The 21941-nt window shown below is 42.9% G+C and overlaps 1 protein-coding gene across 2 annotated transcripts; it reads left to right on the top strand.

Moving 5' to 3' along the window:
• The first annotated feature begins 4709 nt into the window (after positions 1–4709).
• Positions 4710–20973, top strand: LOC106608653 (coronin-1B). Of its 2 annotated transcripts, none has more exons than XM_014206734.3 (11): positions 4710–4862; positions 6253–6458; positions 7120–7242; positions 7581–7710; positions 12513–12694; positions 15280–15399; positions 17255–17359; positions 17478–17623; positions 17854–17911; positions 18115–18447; positions 18990–20973. In XM_014206734.3, exons 2-11 carry the CDS (start codon positions 6255–6257, stop codon positions 19110–19112), a joined length of 1524 nt encoding a protein of 507 aa, XP_014062209.1. In that variant the 5' UTR covers positions 4710–4862; positions 6253–6254; the 3' UTR covers positions 19113–20973. The 2 variants fall into 2 exon arrangements, with proteins under 2 accessions (XP_014062209.1, XP_014062210.1); XM_014206735.3 differs by lacking the exon at positions 4710–4862 and adding an exon at positions 4893–5221.
• The last annotated feature ends 968 nt before the right edge of the window (positions 20974–21941 follow it).

The following is a 21941-nucleotide window of genomic DNA, read 5'->3' as shown; positions in this document are numbered from 1 at the left end:
GAAAGAATTTAAAGCTGAAATAAATCACTCTACTATTATTCTGACATTTCACGTTCTTAAAATAAAGTGGCGATCCTAACTGACCTAAAACAGGGAATTTTTACTAGGATTAAATGTCAGGAATTGTGAAAAACTGAGTTTAAATGTATTTGGCTAAGGTGTATGTAAACTTCCAACTTCAACTGTATATGTGCAAATACAGTACCAGTCAAAAGTTTGGACACACCTACTTATTCAAGGGTTGTTCTTTATTTTTACTATTTTCTACATTGTATAATAATAGTGAAGACATCAAAACTATGAAATAACACATGGAATCGCGTAGTAACCAAAAAAATGTTTAACAAACACATGTTGGCTGCTTTTCCTTCACTCTGCGGTCCAACTCACCCAAACCATCTCAATTGGATTGAGTTCGGGTGATTGTAGAGGCCAGGTAATCTGATGCAGCACTCCGTCACTCTCCTTCTTGGTTAAATAGCCATTACACAGCCTGGAGGTGTGTTTTGGTTCATTGTCCTGTTGAAAAACAAATGATTGTTCCACTAAGCGCAAACCAGATGGGATGGCGTATCGCTGCAGAATCCTGTGGTAGCCATGCTGGTTAAGTGTTTGTTGAATTCTAAATAAATCAGAGTGTCACCAGCAAAGCACCCCCACAACATCACACCTCCTCCTCCATGCTTCACAGTGGGAACCACACATGCGGAGATCATCCGTTCACCTACTCTGTGTCTCTCAAAGACAGCGATTGGAACCAAAATCTTAAATTTGAATTTGGACTCATCAGACCAAAGGACAGAGTTCCACCGGTCTAATGCCATTGCTTATGTTTCTTGGCCCAAGCAAGTCTCTTCTTATTATTGCTGTCTTTTAGTAATGGTTTCTTTGCAGTAATTCGACCATGAAGGCCTGATTCATGCAATCTCCTCTCAACAATTGATGTTGAGATGTGTCTGTTACTTGAACTCTGTGAAGCATTTATTTGGGCTGCAATTTCTGGTAGGCTGGTAATTCTAATGAATGTATCTTCTGCATCAGAGTTAACTCTGGGTCTTCCTTTCCTGTGGTGGTCCTCATGAGAGCCAGTTTCATCATAGTGCTTGATGGTTTTTGCGACTGCACTTCAAGAAACTTTCAAAAAATGTTGACATTTTTCGGATTGACTGCCCTACATGTCTTAAAGTAATGACGGACTGTTGTTACTCTTTGCTTATTTGAGCTGTTCTTGCCATAATATGTACTTGGTATTTTACCAAATAGGGCTATCTTCTGTATACCACCCCTACCTTGTCACAACACAACTGATTGGCTCAAATGCATTAAGAAGGAAATAAATTCCACAAATTAACAAGGCACACCTGTTAATTGAAATGCATTCCAGATGACTACCTCATGAAGCTGGTTGAGAGAATGCAAAGCTGTCAAGGAAAAGGGTGGCTACTTTGATGAATCTAAAATCTTTTTTGGTTTTACATGATTCCATATGTGTTATTTAATCGTGTTTTCTACAATGTAGAAAATAGTGAAAATATAGAAAAACCCTGGAATGAGTAGGTGTGTCCAAACTTTTGACTGGTACTGTATATGCATTGTCACTTTACACTAATCTATGCATTGTCACTTTATAAATTACCTTGACTAACCTGTACCCCTGCACATTGACTCTGTACCGGTGTTGTGCCAAAAAATCTCCCCCTTGCCAGAATTCTCCCCCCTCTTCGCGTGAACACACTCAATTCTTCATTGCTGTGACTTGCTTGCTAGTTGAGATTTCTTATCACGTTAGGCTGCATTTAATTGTATTTTTTAATGTCGGTTTGATCATGGGGAGGCACTAGTATTGTCTGCAGTTTTTGGTTTGGCTAAGTGGATTAGTCTATAAATAAATCTCTTTGCCAAAATTCATCACCTCCCCCATGTCTTATTTGACTAGTAGTTGTTCTGAAATGTGTATTGCTTGCCTAAATGTTACTCCCTCCTCTATGTTTAATATAACACACATACAGTTGAAGTCAGAAGTTTACATCAAGTCAAATCAAAGTTTTATTGTCACGTGTGACAAATACAACAGGTGTAGACCTTACAGTGAAATGCTTACTTACAGGCTCTAACCAATAGTGCAAAAAAGGTATTAGGTGAACAATAGGTAAGTAAAAAAAATAAAAACAACAGTAAAAAGACAGTGAAAAACAGTGCGAGATGTGGCGTACAGCAGGTCAGCCACCAGGGGGAGACTCGTCAAGGCGGAGTATACATCACGAGGCGATGGCTCCATCTGCTGGACGTGCCAAATCTCGACGGGATCTCCGGCCAGGAGTAATTGGGGCGGATTGGGGATTGGTGAGTAATCAAGGGTTGATTGCTCACCAGCTGTACAAATCCCATAAAGCTGCCAGAAGGGCAGCACACAGGGGAGAGATTGGGGGAGGAAAGGACTCTGTATAGTTGGGTACGGTAACAGGAGGGAGTTCAGTTTTGTTCCCCACAGGATACAGCAAGACCCGGAGCCCAGAAGACAGTAACCTGGAGAGGGTCTCTTGGGGGAGACGTTTTCTTTTGGACTATTATTTTAATAAATACCTTTAAAACTGAGCTACTCCTACTCTGTCCGTGTCTGATCTGTGTAAACGTTTTGACCCAACCCCCTGGTCTGCCACAGAGGCTGTATACAGACACCGGTCAGTCAGGCTGATTGAGGTAGTATGTAGATGTGGTTGAAGTGACTGTGCATATATGATAAACAGAGTAGCAGTAGTGTAAAGAGCAGATGGCGAGACACAATGCAGATAGTCTGGTTAGCCAATATGCGGGAGCACTGGTTGGTTGGGCCATTTGAGGTTGTATGTACATCAATGTATAGTTAAAGTGACTATGCATATGATACATTGAGTAGCAGCAGCGTAAAAGAGGGGTTGGGGGGGCACACAATGCAGATACGTTGGGTATCCATTTGATTACCTGTTCAGGAGTCTTATGGCTTGGGGGTAAAAACTGTTGAGAAGCCTTCATGTCCTAGACTTGACACTCCGGTACCACTTGCCATGCGGTAGTAGCGAGAACAGTCTATGATTGGGGTGGCTGGGGTCTTTGACAATTTTTGGGGCCTTCCTCTGACACCGCCTGGTGTAGAGGTCCTGGATGGCAGGCAGCTTAGCCCCAGTGATGTACTGGGCTGTACGCACTACCCTCTGTAGTGCCTTGCGGTCGGAGGCTGAGCAATTTCCGTACCAGGCAGTGACACAACCAGTCAGGATGCTCTCTATGTTCCAGCTGTGTAACCTCGAGGATCTCAGGACCCATGCCAAATCTTTTTAGTTTCCTGAGGTGGAATAGGCTTTGCCGTGCCCTCTTCACGACTGTCTTGGTGTGTTTGGACCATTCTAGTTTGTTGGTGATGTGGACACCAAGGAACTTGAAGCTCTCAACCTGCTCCACTACAGCCCCGTCGATGAGAATGGGGGCGTGCTCAGTCCTCCTTTTCCTGTAGTCCACAATCATCTCGTCTTGGTTACATACACTTAGGTTGGAGTCATTAAAACTCGTTTTTCAACCACTCCACAAACTCCTTGTTAACAAACTATAGTTTTGGCAAGTCGGTTAGGACATCTACTTTGTGCATGACACAAGTAATTTTTCCAACAATTGTTTACAGACAGATTATTTCACTTATAATTCACTGTATTACAATTCCAGTGGGTCAGAAGTTTACATACACTAAATTGACTGTGCCTTTAAACAGCTTGGAAAATTCCAGAAAATTATTTCATGGCTTTAGAATCTTCTGATAGGCTAATTGACATCATTCGAGTCAATAGGAGGTGCATCTGTGGATGTATTTCAAGGCCTACCTTCAAACGCAGTGCCTCTTTGCTTGACATCATGAGAAAATCAAAAGAAGTCAGCCATGACCTCAGAAAGAAAATGTAAACTTCTGAATTCAACTGTACATTAATTATTAATTTCGGTTGCCTATCCTGACATGAAGTTTGTTCTATAGAAAGTATTTGACTCTAGCCACAAAATTAAGGAAATTAGAACCCCCCTGCTAGCGTCAAATACATTCTGTGACACGTCAGAGTCAAATACTTTCTATAGAACAAACTTTTCGTCAGGATAGGCAACCGAAATTAATAATTAATGTGTGTTATATTAAACATAGAGGAGGGAGTAAAATGTAGGCAAGCAATAAACACTTCAGAACAACTACTAGTCGAATAAGAGATGGGAGAGATGACGAATTTTGTCAAAGAGATTTATTTATAGACTAATACACTTCAAATAAATAGCCAAACCGAAAACTGCAGACATTACTCGTGCCTCCCCCCGCGGTAAATCCGACACAAAAAAATTATAATTTAACGAAGTTTAACGTGATCAGTGATCTCAATTTGCAAGCAAGTCGCAGCAATGAAGAATTGAGTGCGTGCGCGTTAACGCGAAAGGGGGGGGGATTCTGGCAGGGGGAGATTTTCGCCACAACACCTGTACCCCATCTATATATTCTCGTTATTGTTATTTCAGTCACATGAGTACATGTATGGCCTGATAAATGCTTCTGATGTGGTTCAAAATATATATATTTTTGCTGCCGTCATGTAATGCCAACGTTGACAGAATACGTCACTTACACACATATTTCCAACACTTGTTTGGCATTTCAGGTAGTACAGTAGGCCTTTGTTTTTAGTGCAGCAAGCCAATCCAATAGAATACTGTTGAGAAATGCGATGGATACAACAACGCTACATCCACTATATCCTGCCAGGGGCGGAAGTCTGGAAGTCTGTTCCAAACAGTAATCATTCCAACACAGAGTGTGAAGTGTCAGCATCTCTCCCGTCGCACGCCCATAATTCCCGGTAACCATTCCCTTGTTGTCTACATTTTCATTTACCAATGTTTTGACGCGTTTTACATGTTTGTTCATTTTAAATATTGCACCACAGATACGCATTTTTTAACCAACTAGGTGGAAATTAATTTTGCAACAGGATTGTGCGCCGCGCGTCTTTATTTTTCTTGAGCGCTAATCATCGCTTGTGTTTATCCATCTACAACAATTATTCCCTGCCATTGTGGTAGGTCGGCTGTGTAGCCGTCTCTCAGACATAGCAAAGGATTAAGTTACTGCTGGTGACGGATTATTCTATTCGCTTCCTCTTGTCACGTTCTAGTCTTCGGCCTTTATCTTTTCCAATTGAAGTTGCCTGAAATCGAGGTAGAGTAACTGAACAAAAATGTCAGTTTTGTTTAACTAAAACTCCTTGCTATTGTATAGTCGAATTAAAATCTCCTAAAACCTCACATTGTCGAATCGCTTCTCCAAGTAGGGCAGGCTACTTTTAGGCTATTTGTTACATTCTCTTAGTTGTATTTTGTGTCCTTTTATTTTGATATTTTCTGACCCACCTTTTCCATTAATGTTGATGCTAATAATGTGCGTTGTGCATCTACAGTATTTGCTAACTACACCTACCACTCCCAGTGACAATCTTACATTCAAATGATCTGGATGCAAGCCAAGCCAACATTTCTCACTATCATGTTGTTGTAGGCTACATTGTTAGGTTAGATGTAACACATGTTAACACCCTTGTTTAGATGGATACTGTATCGTCAGCTATAAAGCATTGAGTGGCACCCCCTCCCCTCTGTAGTTGTCTCTCTCTAGCTGCCAACCCCTCCCCAAATGTTCTTCTTAGAACTGACTGACTCACATTATTGGAGAATTTGGCTGTTGCACATTATTTACTTACTTATCCCCAGCCTCATTAAATGTTACTGACTAACTGAATATACATTTATTTATTGGTTAGTGCCATATTGTGTACCCCAATCAGCTCGTATTGAGCTGATAGGGGTTTCACAGAGACAGGACGAGACAATTTGTTTCATAGGCTTGACTCTTGACATTGTAGCCTCCTTGAGGATGTTCTTAAAAGAACATGGCTCAAAAAGTTTTGGAACTCATAGGCACGTGGTAGCTGGTAGGCCTATTAGTACTGACTCGCAAGAAGCAAAACTACCACCACCAGAATTCTGATGAATTCTAATCGCTACTTGCATGCGAGTGTCTCAATATGTATTTGATGTGGTAGATATATTGGAACCATGGTACATTTCTCACCTGTGGTGTGGCTGCATAGGCTAGCTACATCATTACAAGTTGAGGATAAAAACCTCCACATCGATTTGTCATGTTGTTGCTTAGGGTGCATTATGGTTAACAAGTAATATCTCTCTCGTCAGTCATGTCGTTCCGAAGAGGCGTGGTCAGACAGAGCAAGTTCAGGCACGTTTTCGCCCAGGCTTGGAAGGCTGAGCACTGCATCGATGATGTCCGAGTGTCCCGCGTCACATGGGACGGGCCCCTCTGCGCTGTGAACCCCAAATTCACCGCAGTCATCATTGAATCAGGCGGAGGAGGGGCCTTCCTCGTCCTGCCACTCAACAAGGTTTGTACTTGCCCACTTAAGCATCCAACCTCTCTCAGATTGAGGATAAGCATCGGTTCAATACCCTAAAGGTGTTTATGGGCAATTCCATGGTAATGGTATTATGCTGAGACTCAGCATAATCATTTTTCACTTTAAAATATATACCAAACAAAAACCATTGATTTCAAAGTTTAACAAACCATAGAACTCAGAACATTTGACAAAAACACATTGAGGAAGAACTCTGAAGAACTCTGCACCAACAAAGTTTAGAATAAAACTGAGGGCGATTTTACCTTAATTCTGTTACCAAACTTGCATCTGCACAGTTTTTCCAGTAAATGTTTTTGTTTATTTTTTATTGACCATGTAAATTGTTCAAAGTAGTCATTGTGCATAGAGTTCAATGGTTTGTTAAACTTTGAAATCTTGGCTTTTGTTTGACATTTTAAAGTGAACGCGTAATTCCGTTGCCATGGAATTGCTCTTACTCGGCTGACGTTACTGGATGGGTTGTAGCAATATGTCGGCAACTCAGTCTTCCTGACCCACTGATTTTCATGTAAAACAGTGCTTTTCGGTTGGTGAGTAAGTACTATTGAGATCTACCTTGGAGGTTGTGACTTATCTGATGATGAATTGTCACCAGGCCCACCTTACACCTGCTTCTCTCCCACAGAGTGGCAGGATTGACCAGGCCACTCCCACGGTGTGTGGACACGCGGCCCCGGTGCTGGACGTCCAGTGGTGTCCTCATGACGACAACATCATCGCCAGTGCCTCGGAGGACTGCACCGTAAAGGTGAGTGATGGGAACGTAGCTGCCCTCTAAAAAAGCAGCATAAGCAGATCACAGTAGTCTGTGATGACACTTTCAACCCTTGTCCAGATCTTTGCTTAGATTTAGGCGGACTGCTGGATGATAGTTATGTGTTCATTAAGGAGACATAGCAGATGTCCTATTATATGATGGCATTATGTTGGCCTTGTGATATATGTTCTACTATCCAGAGGGAATATCTGTGTTGAGAATGCTGCAGATGCTGTCATTGGTTAGGCCTGTAGAATTGAAACAAAGGTTCAGTTGTATGCTCTACTCCTGTTACAAAGTGTTGTCATTGGTTGTATTGTCTATGACAGGTTTGGGAGGTCCCTGATGGAGGGCTGACTGGGCCAATGACAGAGCCTGTAGTGACACTGGAGGGCCACAGCAAACGAGTGGGGATCCTGGCCTGGCACCCGACAGCCTTCAACATCCTCCTAACTGCAGGTAATCTCACCTATCTGCACCTCGTTGTCTCACGTCGGATAGTGTGATCATAATGCCATGGCCGTCTGAGAGGACAACACATGGCAGAGGACAATGTCTGCACCTCAAGTAGTCTGTCTTTGGACTATCCAACCCACTAGCGATGCCTCTTGTATCAATGAATGTGATTGGTAAAAGGCAAGGAAAGGTAGACATGGTAGGGGCACAATTGGATCCCCAGGTCCATGATAATGTGAGACCTCTTATGTTAGGATTTTTCTGAGAAAGAAGAACTGAGTGTTTTAAGAGGGAAGTGTTGCATGTAGTCTCGCTCACACCTGGAAATGTAGACATAATGATAGTGTTAGGACACAGTTTGGTCACGAGTCAGGGTAGCATGTAGCTAGCTAGTTAGCCACCCATGTGTCGAACATTGGACCCTGTGTGATTGCCAGAGAAGGCTAACATGTAGCAGTCAATGTAAATGGGGAGAGTCTAAGGACAGATCTAAATGTACTGGAGAGGTGTTACATGACAAACAGTTCAATTCCAAATTCATTATACAAGCTAGGAATTGAGTTTCCTTCCCTTGCAATTAACAGCATGTGATTATTATTTGACTCTGCTGGTCATCTATGAACGTTTGAACATCTTGAAGAACGATCTGGCCTTAATGGCCATGTACTCTTATAATCTCTACCCGGCACAGCCAAAAGAAGACTGGCCACCCCTCAGAGCCTGGTTCTTCTCTAGGTTTCTTCCAAGGTTCCTGCCTTTTTAGGGAGTTTTTCCTAGCCACCGTGCTTCTACTTCTGCATAGCTTGCTGTTTGGTATTTTAGGCTGGGTTTCTGTATAAGCACTTTGTGACATCTGCTGACGTAAAAAGGGCTTTATAAATACATTTGATGTGGTTTGCGAGTTTTAAAGGAGACTGTGGTTAAGGTTAACATGAAACTAAACAGTTTAAGAGGTCGTGGGAAGGTTTCAAATGTTCGAATAAAAACAAACATGAGCTAGCGCACACCCAGAGAGAATTATTTTATGTAGAGGTGCTGACTAATGGCGGATAAACTAGCACTTTGAGTTTGAAAGGATACAATGGGGGTGAAGTGCAGACTGTCAGCTTTAATTTGAGGGTATTTTCATATGTATCGGCTGAACCGTTTAGAAATGACAGCACCTTTTGTACACAGTCCCCCCATTTTAAGGTACTACAAGTATTTGTTGAATTGGCTTCACAGATGTGTCGTTAGGCAGGTGTATTCATTTGTGTCGTTAGTGAATGTAGGAGAGCTGTTGATGAATAGTATTGATTCTAGACTTTATTGCCTTTGGAGGTTGTTGTTGGGGTGTGACGACATGAGGAAGACAGCAGTGTCGATGTAAATGAAGCTGGCCGTCATAAGGCTGAAAATCAATCAATCAGGAACATTGCAAAAACCCTGGACATACCCAAGTCAACAGTTTGGTTCATCATTAACAAGAAAAAAACAACCGGTGAACTCAATTATGTCAAAAGACCCGGTAGACTGAGGAAAATCACTGTAGTGGAGAATTCTCCGGAGAATTCTCTCTATGGTGAAGAAAACCCCCTGACAACATCCCAACAGATCAAAACACTCTCCTGGATGCATGTGTAGATGTTTCAAAGTCTACCATACATAGAAGACTACACCAGCAGGACTACAGAGGTTACACTACAAGATGCAAACCACTGATAAGCCTGAAGAACAGAAAGGCGAGATTACAGTTAGCTAAAAAGCACCTAAAAGAGCCCCAAGAGTTCTGGAAAAAGTATTGTGGACAGATGAGACAAAGATTATCATGTACCAGAGTGATGGAAAGAGGAAAGTGCAGAGAAAAAATGCCCATGGCAGCCATACATGCCCATGATCCCATGATCCAAAGCATACCACCTCATCTGTGAAACATGTTGGAGGGGGTGTTATGGCTTGGGCCTGTATAGCTGCCAGTGGAACAGGCTCACTTGTCTTCATCGATGATGTGACTGCAGACAGAAGTAGAACAATGAATTCTGAAGTCTACAGAAATATTGTATCTGCTCAGATAAAACCAAATGCCTCAAACTCATTGGATGGCACTTCATCACGCAACAAGACAATGACCCTAAACATACTGCTAGAGCAACGAAGGGGTTTTTTGATAGCCAAAAAGTGGAAAATCCTTGACTGGCTGAGTAAATCACCGGAACAGAATCCAATTGAACATGCATTTTACATGCTGAAGAGGAGACTGAAGGCAATAAGTCCCCGAAACAAGCAAGAACTGAAGATGCCTGCAGTACAGGCCTGGCAGAGCATCACCAGGGAAGATACCCAGCGTCTGGTGATGTCGATGCATCGCAGACTTCAAGCAGTCATTGCATGCAAAGGATATGCGACCAAATATTAACAATGATTACTTTATTCTACATTATGTTAAACTGTCCAACGTTTTTTGATGCCCGAAAATGGGAGGGACTATGTACAAAAGCTTCTATAATTTCTAAAAGGTTTGTCCGATATGTATGAAAATACCCTCAAATTAAAGCTGACAGTCTGCACTTCACCCTCATTGTCATTGTGTCCTTTCAAACTCAGTGCTAGAGTACAGAACCAAAACAATGGTCACTGTCCAATGAATTATGGTGCTCACTGTGTATGTATATATATGTGTGTATACATGCATGCATGCATACAGTGGGGAGAACAAGTATTTGATACACTGCCGATTTTGCAGGTTTTCCTACTTACAAAGCATGTAGAGGTCTGTAATTTTATATCATAGGTACACTTCAACTGTGAGAGACGGAATCTAAAACAAAAATCCAGAAAATCACATTGTATGATTTCTAAGTAATTAATTTGCATTTTATTGCAGGACATAAGTATTTGATCACCTACCAACCAGTAAGAATTCCGGCTCTCACAGACCTGTTAGTTTTTCTTTAAGAAGCCCTCCTGTTCTCCACTCATTACCTGTATTAATTGCACATGTTTGAACTCGTTACCTGTATAAAAGACACCTGTCCACACACTCAATCAAACAGACTCCAACCTCTCCAAAATGGCCAAGACCAGAGAGCTGTGTAAGGACATCAGGGATAAAATTGTAGACCTGCACAAGGCTGGGATGGGCTACAGGACAATAGGCAAGCAGCTTGGTGAGAAGGCAACAACTGTCGGCGCAATTATTAGAAAATGGAAGAAGTTCAAGATGACGGTCAATCACCCTTGGTCTGGGGCTCCATGCAAGATCTCACCTCGTGGGGCATCAATGATCATGAGGAAGGTGAGGGATCAGCCCAGAACTACACGGCAGGACCTGGTCAATGACCTGAAGAGAGCTGGGACCACAGTCTCAAAGAAAACCATTAGTAACACATTACGCCGTCATGGATTAAAATCCTGCAGCGCACGCAAGGTCCCCCTGCTCACGCCAGCGCATGTCCAGGCCCGTCTGAAGTTTGCCAATGACCATCTGGATGATCCAGAGGAGGAATGGGAGAAGGTCATGTGGTCTGATGAGACAAAAATAGAGCTTTTTGGTCTAAACTCCACTCGCCATGTTTGGAGGAAGAAGGATGAGTACAACCCCAACCCCAAGAACACCATCCCAACCGTGAAGCATGGAGGTGGAAACATCATTCTTTGGGGATGCTTTTCTGCAAAGGGGACAGGACGACTGCACCGTATTAAGGGGAGGATGGATTGGGGCCATGTATCGCGAGATCTTGGCCAACAACCTCCTTCCCTCAGTAAGAGCATTGAAGATGGGTCGTGGCCGGGTCTTCCAGCATGACAATGACACGAAACACACAGCCAGGGCAACTAAGGAGTGGCTCCGTAAGAAGCATCTCAAGGTCCTGGAGTGGCCTAGCCAGCCTCCAGACCTGAACCCAATAGAAAATCTTTGGAGGGAGCTGAAAGTCCGTATTGCCCAGCGACAGCCCCGAAACCTGAAGGATCTGGAGAAGGTCTGTATGGAGGAGTGGGCCAAAATCCCTGCTGCAGTGTGTGCAAACCTGGTCAAGAACTACAGGAAACGTATGATCTCTAATTGCAAACCAAGGTTTCTCTACCAAATATTAAGTTCTGCTTTTCTGATGTATCAAATACTTGTCATGCAATAAAATGCAAATTATTTACTTAAAAATCATACAATGTGATTTTTCAGGATTATTGTTTTAGATTCCGTCTCTCACAGTTGAAGTGTACCTTTGATAAAAATTACAGACCTCTACATGCTTTGTAAGTAGGAAACACTGCCGATTTTGCAGGTTATCAAATACTTGTTCTCCCCACTGTATATACACACACACACACACACACACACACACACACACAAACTCTTTTTCAGGTGACCCTGAAGAAAGCACAGTGATGCCGAAACGTTGGTGATTTACCCAATAAATTACTGCGACTCAATTTTTTTATAGCTTAAGATTTAAATGTTGAAAGCAATTTGGTTGTCTGCATTACTTAGGGTGTTATGTCTGTATTATGACTATTTGCATGCTTTTCATATACATTTGATTGTATCCATATGACATTTGTATTTAGGTTTTAGTTGTCTACAAGTACAGAACTCCTACACACAATTTTACTTCTGCACTTTTATTGTGGTTGACGTCTTGGTAAACTGAGATTGGTAGTGTGCATGTTTAACCCTCTTCTGTAAACACCTGTTTTGAATGTTGCATCGCTTTTCTCCTTTCTTGTCTCTCTCTCGCTCTCTCTGTGTCTTTGTCTCTCTCTGTATGTATCTCTCTCTTTGTGTGTATGTGTGGCTCTCTCCCCTCTGTCTACTCTCTCTCTCTCAGGCTGTGATAACCTGGTGTGTGTGTGGGACGTGGGCACCGGGGAGCTGGTCTACCAGATAGCCGATGCCCACCCCGACCTGATCTACAGCGTGAGCTGGAACCGGGAGGGCAGTGCCATCTGCACCGTGTGCAAGGACAAGGCGTTGCGTGTCATCGACCCACGACGGGGCACCGTCCTCAAGGTGAGTCCTGTCTGTCCTATGTCGTATGACACACCCATGCAAATGAATGGAAAGAAGTCATAAGAGATTTGGATATAATGACGAGATATCTACAGTTGAAGTCAGAAGTTTACATGCACCTTAGCCAAATACCTTTTAAACTCAGTTTTTCACAATTCCTGACATTTAATCCTAGTAAAAATTCCCTGTTTTAGGTCAGTTAGTAACGCCACTTTATTTTAAGACTGAAATGTCAGAATAATAGTATAGAGAATGATTTATTTCAGCTTTTCTTTTATCATATTCCCAGTGGGTCAGACGTTTACATACACTCAATTAGTATTTGGTAGCATTGCCTTTTTAAATTGTTTAACTTGGGACAAATGTTTCGGGTTGACTTCCACAAGCTTACCACAATAAGTTGGGTGAATTTTGGCCCATTCCTCCTGACAGAGCTGGTGTAACTGAGTCAGATTTGTAGGCCTCCTTGCTTGCACACACTTTTTCAGTTCTGCACACAAATGACCTACAGATTGAGGTTAGGGCTTTGTGATGGCCACTCCAATACCTTGACTTTGTTGTCCTTAAGCCATTTTGCCACAACTTTGGAAGTATGCTTGGGGTCAATGTCCATTTGGAAGACCCATTTGCGACTAAGGTTTAACTTCCTGACTGATGTCTTGAGATGTTGCTTCAATATATCAACATAATTTTTCTTCCTCATGATGCCATCTATTTTGTGAAGTGCACCAGTCCCTCCTGCAGCAAAGCACCCCCACAACATGATGCTGCCACTCCCATGCTTCACGGTTGGGATGGTGTTCTTCGGCTTGCAAGCGTCCCCCTTTTTCCTCCAAACATAACGATGGTCATTATGGCCAAACAGTTAGATTTTTGTTTCATCAGACCAGAGGATATTTCTCCAAGAAGTACAGTCTTTGTCCCCATGTGCAGTTGCAAACCGTAGTCTGGCTTTTTTTTTATGGTGGTTTTGGAGCAGTGGCTTCTTGGTCTTTTACATTTTCATTTTAGACATTAGCAGACGCTCTTATCCAGAGCGACTTACAGTAGTGAATACATTTCATAATATTTTTTTTTTTTCCGTACTTCCTTGCTGAGCGGCCTTTCAGGTTATGTCGATATAGGACTCGTTTTACTGTGGATATTGGTACTTTTGTACCTGTTTCCTCCAGCATCTTCACAAGGTCCTTTGCTGTTCTGGGATTGATTTGCACTTTTCGCACCAAAGTACGTTCATCTCTAGGAGACAGAACGCATCTCCTTCCTGAGAGGTATGACGGCAGTGTGGTCCCATGGTGTTTATACTTGCGTACTATTGTTTGTACAAATGAACATAGTACCTTCAGGCGTTTGGAAATTGCTCCCAAGGATCAACCAGACTTGTGGAGGTCTACAAATTTTTTTCTGAGGTCTTAGCTGATTTCTTTTCATTTTCCCATGATGTCAAGCAAAGAGGCACTGAGTTTGAAGATTAGGCCTTGAAATACAGCCACAGGTACACCTCCTATTGACTCAAATGATGTCAATTAGCCTATCAGAAGCTTCTAAAGCCATGACATCACTTTCTGGATTTTTCCAAGCTGTTTAAAGGCACTGTCAGCTTAATGTATGTAAACTTCTGACCCACTGGAATTGTGATACAGTGAATTATAAGTGAAATAATCTGTCTGTAAACAGTTGTTGGGAAAATTACTTGTCATGCACAAAGTAATGTCTTAACCGACTTGCCAAAACTATAGTTTGTTAATAACAAGAAATTTGTGGAGTGGTTGAAAAATGAGTTTTTTTTAATGACTCCAACCTAAGTTTATGTAAACGTCTGAATTCAACTGTAAATCTCCATTTTAAAAACGGGATTTGTTGTCCACAGAGCGGAACGGTGGGCTGTCGAGCTCCTGCCTATTCCTCTCTTTGGATTGATGGATGCATTTAGTTTAATTTAATCCTTTTTTGAATATTAGAATTTGGGGTGTTAATGTCAACCGGCCTGTATTCATTGGACAGAGATGCTATGCTACTAGCCACATGTCATGAATATGCATCGCCATCTCAAGACAATTCTGATAGAAAAAGAAAAAATAATTTGCCGGGATGTCACGGGTCCTACTTATATCAGTACGCTCGTAACAACCTAAGTATTATGAAACTTCAATTAGATCAAATAAACCTCACGTAGCAAATAAGCCATTATATTTTTTTGTTATTGACCAAATATGACACTCTCATTGACTTCCATACCAAAACTCCTCGCTTGGTGAGCGAAATAAATTAAATAAATCTTTCTGGAGAAGACAGATTTTTTTCAACCCAGCTGTCCCTCTCGCTTCACCTTTTCCTCTGGTCTTTAAGTACCAATAACAAGCAATACAACTTTATTATCCTTCAAGGGGAAAGTAACCAACACAAAGTGGACTGTAACACACAAACTCTCCACTGCTTAAGAAAATATCCTTCTTATCAAAGAAAATTGGATTCAGCCAAATCCCCCAAATACTGTGTATTGTATAAGTTTGTATGAACTCTACCTTCTGTACTAGTGGCTTTTGACATTGACTCTACCTACCACCTGTTGCTGTGTGTCTCAGGTGAAAGAGAAGGTCCACGATGGCACCAGGCCCATGAGGGCCGTGTTCCTCTCCGACGGGAAGATCCTGACCACGGGATTCAGCCGCATGAGTGAAAGGCAGCTGGCCTTGTGGGATACGGTACGGTGGCTGGATGGGCACATTTCATATACACTGAGTATACCAAACATTAGGAACACTTCCCTAATATTGAGTTGCGCAACCCCCCCCCCCCCCCCCCCCCCCCCTTTGGTCTCAGAAGAGCCTAAATTGGTGCATGGACTGTTTTGACACAAGGTGTCGAAGGCGTTCCACAGGGATGCTGCCCCATGTTGACTCCAATGCTTCCCACAGTTGTCAAGTTGGCTGGATGTCCTTTGGGTGGTGGATCATTCTTGATACACAGGAAACTGGAGTTTGGAAAAACCCAGCAGTGTTGCAGCTCTTGACACAAACCGGTGCACCTAGCACCTACTACCATACTCTGTTCAAGGACACTTAAATATTTTGTCTTGCCCGTTCACCCTCTGAAGGGCAAGACAATACACAATCCATGTCTCAATTGTCTCAAGGCCTGGAAATCCTTCTTTAACCGGTCTCCTCCCCTTCTACACTGATTTTGAAGAGACATCAATAGGGATCATAGCTTTCACCTGGTCAGTCTATGTCATGGAAATGTGTTCAATGTTTTGTACACAGTGTACATGACCTTGAGTCTTATGGGAGTGTATGGTGGAGGTGAGTGTTGTGCTGCGGTGTCATAACAGTACCGTTCAGGTCAGCCCTGTTTATTTTCCCTTGCCGCAGCACCTAGGGGTTCACTACACACACTGACCAAGTAGTGGGAGCTAAGTAAACACTAACTGTAGACAGTGGAATCTTCATAGTGCCTTGGAAAGGTAGCCAGATCAACTGGTTCAGCTGCTACATGTTCAGCCAGGCACAGCAGTGACGTACATTATCAGCATGAGGTCGAGTAGATTCAAATGCAAGCTCATAGTTTTAAGTTTTATTAGTCATAAGGGATACATACAGATGGTATACACAGTCCAACAATCTCGACAATGCAACGACAATAATAAATAATTAAAGATAAGAATACATACATAAAGTAAATGTTTCAGTACAATAGAATAAACATTTTAGCATAAGTATAATACAGGAAGGAACAATTTATGTTCCAATTTTTACACATGTATCAGGGAAGGGGTAGTGGGGGGGACTTTTAATTTTGCAGTATTAGCAATAGTAAATAAGTGGTAGCAGCAAGTGTGTGTGAATGAGTAAGTGATTGCACTCAGACCTCATGCTCAGATACAGTCTGCTTGACGGTAAGGGAGTGAACACCATGTGGCTGGGGTGTGTGGGGTCCTTGATGCTGCAGGACTTCCTCAGGCACCATTTCAACTAGATGTCCTGGATGGCTGGGAACACTGCCCCAGTGATGTATTAGGTCCTCTTCACCACCTGCTGGAGGGCCTTGCGGTCGTGGACAGAGCAATTCCTGTACCAGGCCGTGATGCAACCGGTCAAAACGCTCTCGATGGTGCAGCGGTAGTATTTGGAGAGAACCCGGGGTGGTGTTGGTCCATGTCAAGGAACTTAAAAATGCTGACTGTTTCTACTGCAGTCACGTTGATGTTGTTTGGTGGCTTGTTCCCTCCTCTGCTTCCTGAAGTCAACAATCAACTCCTTTGTTTTGTTGACGTTGAGTGAGAGGTTAATGTCCTGGCACCACAATGCTAGTTATTTTACCTCCTGATAGGTTGACTCGTTGTTGGTATCAGGCCTACCACCGTGGTGTCGTCAGCAAACTTGATGATGGAGTTGGTATCGTGCAAAGGCACACAGTCGTGGGTAAACGGAGAGTGAGGACACACCCCCGGGGGGCACCTGTGTTAAGTCAGTGTGGAGGAAGTGTTGTTGCCAATCCTCGAGGGAACAATAGGATTCGAATGCTGTAGTCAATGAACAGTATTTGGTATTTGTGTTGCAGAATGATATGTCTGAGCCAATGGCAGTGCAGGAGATGGACACCAGTAATGGTGTTCTCCTTCCCTACTACGATCCTGACACTAACATGGTCTACCTGTGTGGAAAGGTACAGTACAACCATTTCCTACAACACTTTCAACAAATTCTGCTGGCGGAATATGATCAGATTAGAAAATCCCCCTCTGGATGTTTGGTTCAGTCCCGTTTCTGTTGATCACTCTCAGGGGGACTGCACCATCCGGTACTTTGAGGTGACGGACGAGTCGCCTTACGTCCATTTCCTCAGCCTGTACAGCAGCAAAGAGCCCCAGCGAGGAGCAGGATTTCTCAGCAAGAGGGGCGTGGACGTCAACAAGTGTGAGATCGCCAGGTGAACAGATTTTTCAGCACGTCCTCATGGTTGTTAGTTGAATTCTTCCTCTGTGTATTTGCTTCCTTTGTTTTCTCTTTCACCCCTCTCTCCCTCCTACATTCCCCCTTTCATTCCCTCCCACTGTAATGAATTTCTATCTCGTCTTTCATTGTCACTTTTTCATTCATTCATTCACTCTCTCTCTTTCTTTGATTTAATCTATGTCTCCTCTCTTTCTCATATTGCAGGTTCTACAAATTGCATGAGAGGAAAGTAGAGCCCATTTCTATGACGGTACCACGGAAGGTAAGCCATGCATTTCGAAACAAAGCCATTTGAAGTAACACATTTTTGGACTAAGGCCGTATTCCAATAGCCATACTAGCATCCCACTTAGAATCCATGCCCAAAACATGACGTTCTACTAAGTGGCATGTCAATGTGGATATTGGAACAGAGAGTTTTACTCAAACCTCCATCTCCCCCTCCCCTCTCTCTTGCCTCCTCAGTCAGACCTGTTCCAGGGGGACCTGTACCCGGACACTGCCGGTGTGGAGCCCTCACTCCTGGCCGAGGATTGGATCGCTGGGCAGGACGCGGCGCCCCTGCTAGTCTCTCTGAGCGGGGGCTATGCTGGCACCCCCTCCAAGCACCGGGACAAGCTCAGGAACAAGCCCAAGCTGCTGTCGCAGGTCTCCGGGACAGATTCTTCCACAGTCCCCCGGCAGGCCGCCTCGCCCACGGCAACCGCCACCGCCAGTGAAATGGAGAGTGAGGGGGTGGTGCAGCAGAGGGTCACTCGAGCAGAAGGAGAAGGAGCATCCGATAGGGCGAGAAGAGAGGTGAGAATGGAGTTTGGTTATACGTGGGTATGGTAGTAAGCATAGCAGGGGTGTATTCACCAGGACACACTGTAGCCACTTTAATAAACGGATCACTAGTCACTTTAATAATGCCACTTTAATAATATTTACATATCTTGCATTACTCATCCCATATGTATATACTGTATTTTATACCATCTATTGCATCTTGCCTATGCCGCTCATCCGTGTATTTATATGTACATATTCTTATTCCATTCCTTAGATGTTTGTGTATTAGGTAGTTGTTGTGGAATTGTTAGATATTGCTGCACTTTCGGAACTAGAAGCATTTCGCTACACTCGCAATAACATCTGCTAACCATGTGTATGTGACGAATTGATTTGGGATTTAGCAAAACATTTTGTAACGAGAGTTTCTTATTGCTCAAGTTTAGGTTGTCTCCCTTAGAGAAGTAAGTATGAGTATGGAGGTAGAAGTGCCAGAAAAGTGACGATTTAGGATGTCATCATGTGTGTGACTGCATTCTCCCTCTTCACCTCCATCTCCCCTGCTCCAGGAGGAGGTGCTGAGTGAGGTGCTAGCGGAGGTGAGGGCCCTCCGTTCGGTGGTCTTGGCCCAGGGCCAGAGGATCGAGCTGCTGGAGAGGCAGCTGGTCCGCATCGAGGACGGGGATGTCTGATTGGCCGATGGGGCATCACCACTACACCCAAAGGGCATTCTTACTAAAACTCCATAGACCATAGCCTTACTAGAATCAACAGCAGTACCCTAAGCTGAGTGGGAGGATGTAGTGAAGTGTAGCTCCGTGACTAACTGTGTATATCACAGAGGGGCTGAGAATAAGGTGAGCTGTTATAGTGAAGTTGTGCTGTGGGTGAATCTAAATAGTGTTTCCTTGTTCCCTCGCATCCTCTCCCCTCGCCTTCTCAAAACACATTGGAGGACAAGGTCAGAGGTTCCTCCCCTCGGACCTTCTCTTCCAATGGGTTTTGAGAAGGAAGAGGCAACAAGGAAACACAATTGAGATGCACCCTACAACTCTTTAGATGCTGCTTCAGTTAGATAGCAGGTGATATAGGATGAATGGAGATCATCTGTATAAAACATCCATACTGCAGTAAGACATGTCACCGGATTTTTTGAAAGAGCATCGATGGTGACAGTATTTGAAGGTGTATCACTTCAGAACTTAAGACATGCGGAATCAATCATAGCCTACTCACGAATCCTTATGACATCTGGCACAAAGGTCTATGTTAATTTGGTACATTTTGCAAAATGGCACATCAGTATACATTGTGTGTATGTGTGTACACCCTCAATAAATGTTACCAAGTAGATTGCCAGATCATTTACGGTTGCTGTGTTCATTGAAGCACTCGCATTGTGAATCCATTAGGGATTGTTTCATCAGGTAGTTACAGCTGCTAATCATGTCATATCAAATGTGATACTCCATTATTGATACTTATACATTTGTACATGTATGGCTTTATACATTGGCTTTATACATTACCATCATAGGAAGCGATTACTCTACAATCAGACCATTGGTATTATCAATATAATTGTATATGCGCTATACTGTTTACAAAATTGCACTGGTTCATTGCGATTGGATAAGTTGTATTGAATTGTGCTGTACAGCGCCTATATTGACATATAAAGAAAAACAGATTGGTCAATTTCCAAATAATGTTGGTTTTGATATGAAGCGCTTTTTCTTACAAATTATGTGAAGGACGTGAGTTGGAGGTAGCTTAAAAACATTACTATCATATATGTTGTTAATCTCTTTTTGGGCGATTTTTGTAATCATTTTTTTCAACCTTAGAAGGTAACACTTAATTTGTGCTCTCCAACTTAAGTTGTCTTAGGTGAATGCAGCAACATGCAGTATCATTTGTCACAAAGGGTTATAAACTCCAATGACAGCTTATAACAGAGTTCAAGTTAAGTGTTACCTCAATGTGTTCCAAGCAGAACGAACATAATATGATACCATTAAAACCATAGCAGTTCTATGAGTGTCACGAGGCACAGAACTTTAAAACGTTATAATGATTATTTTTTTTTACTGTGAATGATGTAATCCAAGCCAGTAGAACCTACTAGACTAATGTAGCAGCAGCTGCTGTGTTTCTATTGGAAGATGGGAAAGAAAGGGCATACGATGCTCGACTGTTGGACGGAACTGACAAATAATAGTTCACTATGATACATTTAAAAAAAATTGCATTTATCAGCAGTTTATACCTCATCCCTTTTGCAGCCTTGGGTACTGTTCACATATAGTCTGGTCCCAGATCTGCTTAAGGCTGTATTGTCGACAATGACTACAGGAGTTGGCGAGACAGCACAAACAGTTCTGGGACCAGGTTAGTTCACATCGGGCTCATGTGTTTGTTTTATTTACTTGAGTAATAATTCTGTATGCTCTGTCATAATACACATCATGTTATGTGTGTGGTTGTGAACCAATAGAGGATGAAAATGACACTCCACTGTGCAAATCTTCCAATAAACACTCCTTTCTCTTTTGCATTGTACAACAGGCACTTAATTACCCTCACTGGTCATGTGACAGGAAGTCATAGCTGTCATTGAAACGATTTAGTAAGCCAGTGTACTAACATACACACAACAAAATAGGAAAGTAAACAAACGGGGAATATGTTCTACCAGTAGTACAATTATTTCGTTTCATAGCAAACGTATATCCTAGTGATTATCATCTTGTGTTATCAAATTTTATTAGTCACATGCACCGAACACAACAGGTGTAGACCTTACAGTAGAATGCTTACTTACGAGCCACCAACCAACAATGCAGTTTCAAAAAATACGGACAAGAATAAGAGAGAAAAGTAACAAGTAATTAAAGAGCAGCAGAAAAAACACAATAGTGAGATTATATACATGGGGGTACCGTTACAGAGTCAATGTGCGGGTGCACAGGTTAGTTGAAGTGACTATGCATAGATGATGACAACAGAGAGTAGCAGCGGTGTAAGGGGGGGGGGGGGGGGGGGGGGTGTAATGCAAATAGTCTGGGTAGCCATTTGAGTAGATGTTCAGGAGTCTTATGGCTTGGGGGTAGAAGCTGTTTAGAATCCTCTTGGACCTAGACTTGGCGCTCTGGTACCGCTTGCAGTGAGGTAGCAAAGAGAACAGTCTATGACTAGGGTGTCTGGGGTCTTTTACAATTCCTGGTATAGAGGTCCTGGATGGCAGGAAGCTTGTCCCCAGTGATGTACTGGGCCATTCGCACCACCCTCTGTAGTGCCTTGCGATCGGAAGCTGAGCAATTTCCATACCAGGCAGTGATGCAACCAGTCAGGATGCTCTCTGGTGCAGCTTTAGAACCTTTTGAGGATCTGAGGACCCATGACAAATCTTTTCAGTCTCCTGAGGGGAATAGGTTTTGTCGTGCGCTCTTCATGACTGTCTTGGTGTGCTTGGACCATGTTAGTTTGTTGGTGATGTGGACACCAAGGAACTTGAAGCG

Source organism: Salmo salar, chromosome 07, assembly GCF_965601325.2.
Source record: "Salmo salar chromosome 07, fSalSal1, whole genome shotgun sequence".
Lineage (NCBI taxonomy): Eukaryota > Metazoa > Chordata > Actinopteri > Salmoniformes > Salmonidae > Salmo > Salmo salar.
The sequence above is the reverse complement of the archived record's forward strand: the minus strand, read 5'-3'. Positions and strand labels throughout refer to the sequence as shown.

Bases quoted from the DNA above. Each gene is read 5' to 3' on its own strand.
- LOC106608653 (XM_014206734.3), top strand. From the start codon at position 6,255: ATGTCGTTCCGAAGAGGCGTGGTCAGACAGAGCAAGTTCAGGCACGTT. The intron at 7,243-7,580 runs GTGAGTGATGGG...TGTCTATGACAG, and splicing joins CGGAGGACTGCACCGTAAAG to GTTTGGGAGGTCCCTGATGG. The intron at 12,695-15,279 runs GTGAGTCCTGTC...TGTGTGTCTCAG, and splicing joins GACGGGGCACCGTCCTCAAG to GTGAAAGAGAAGGTCCACGA.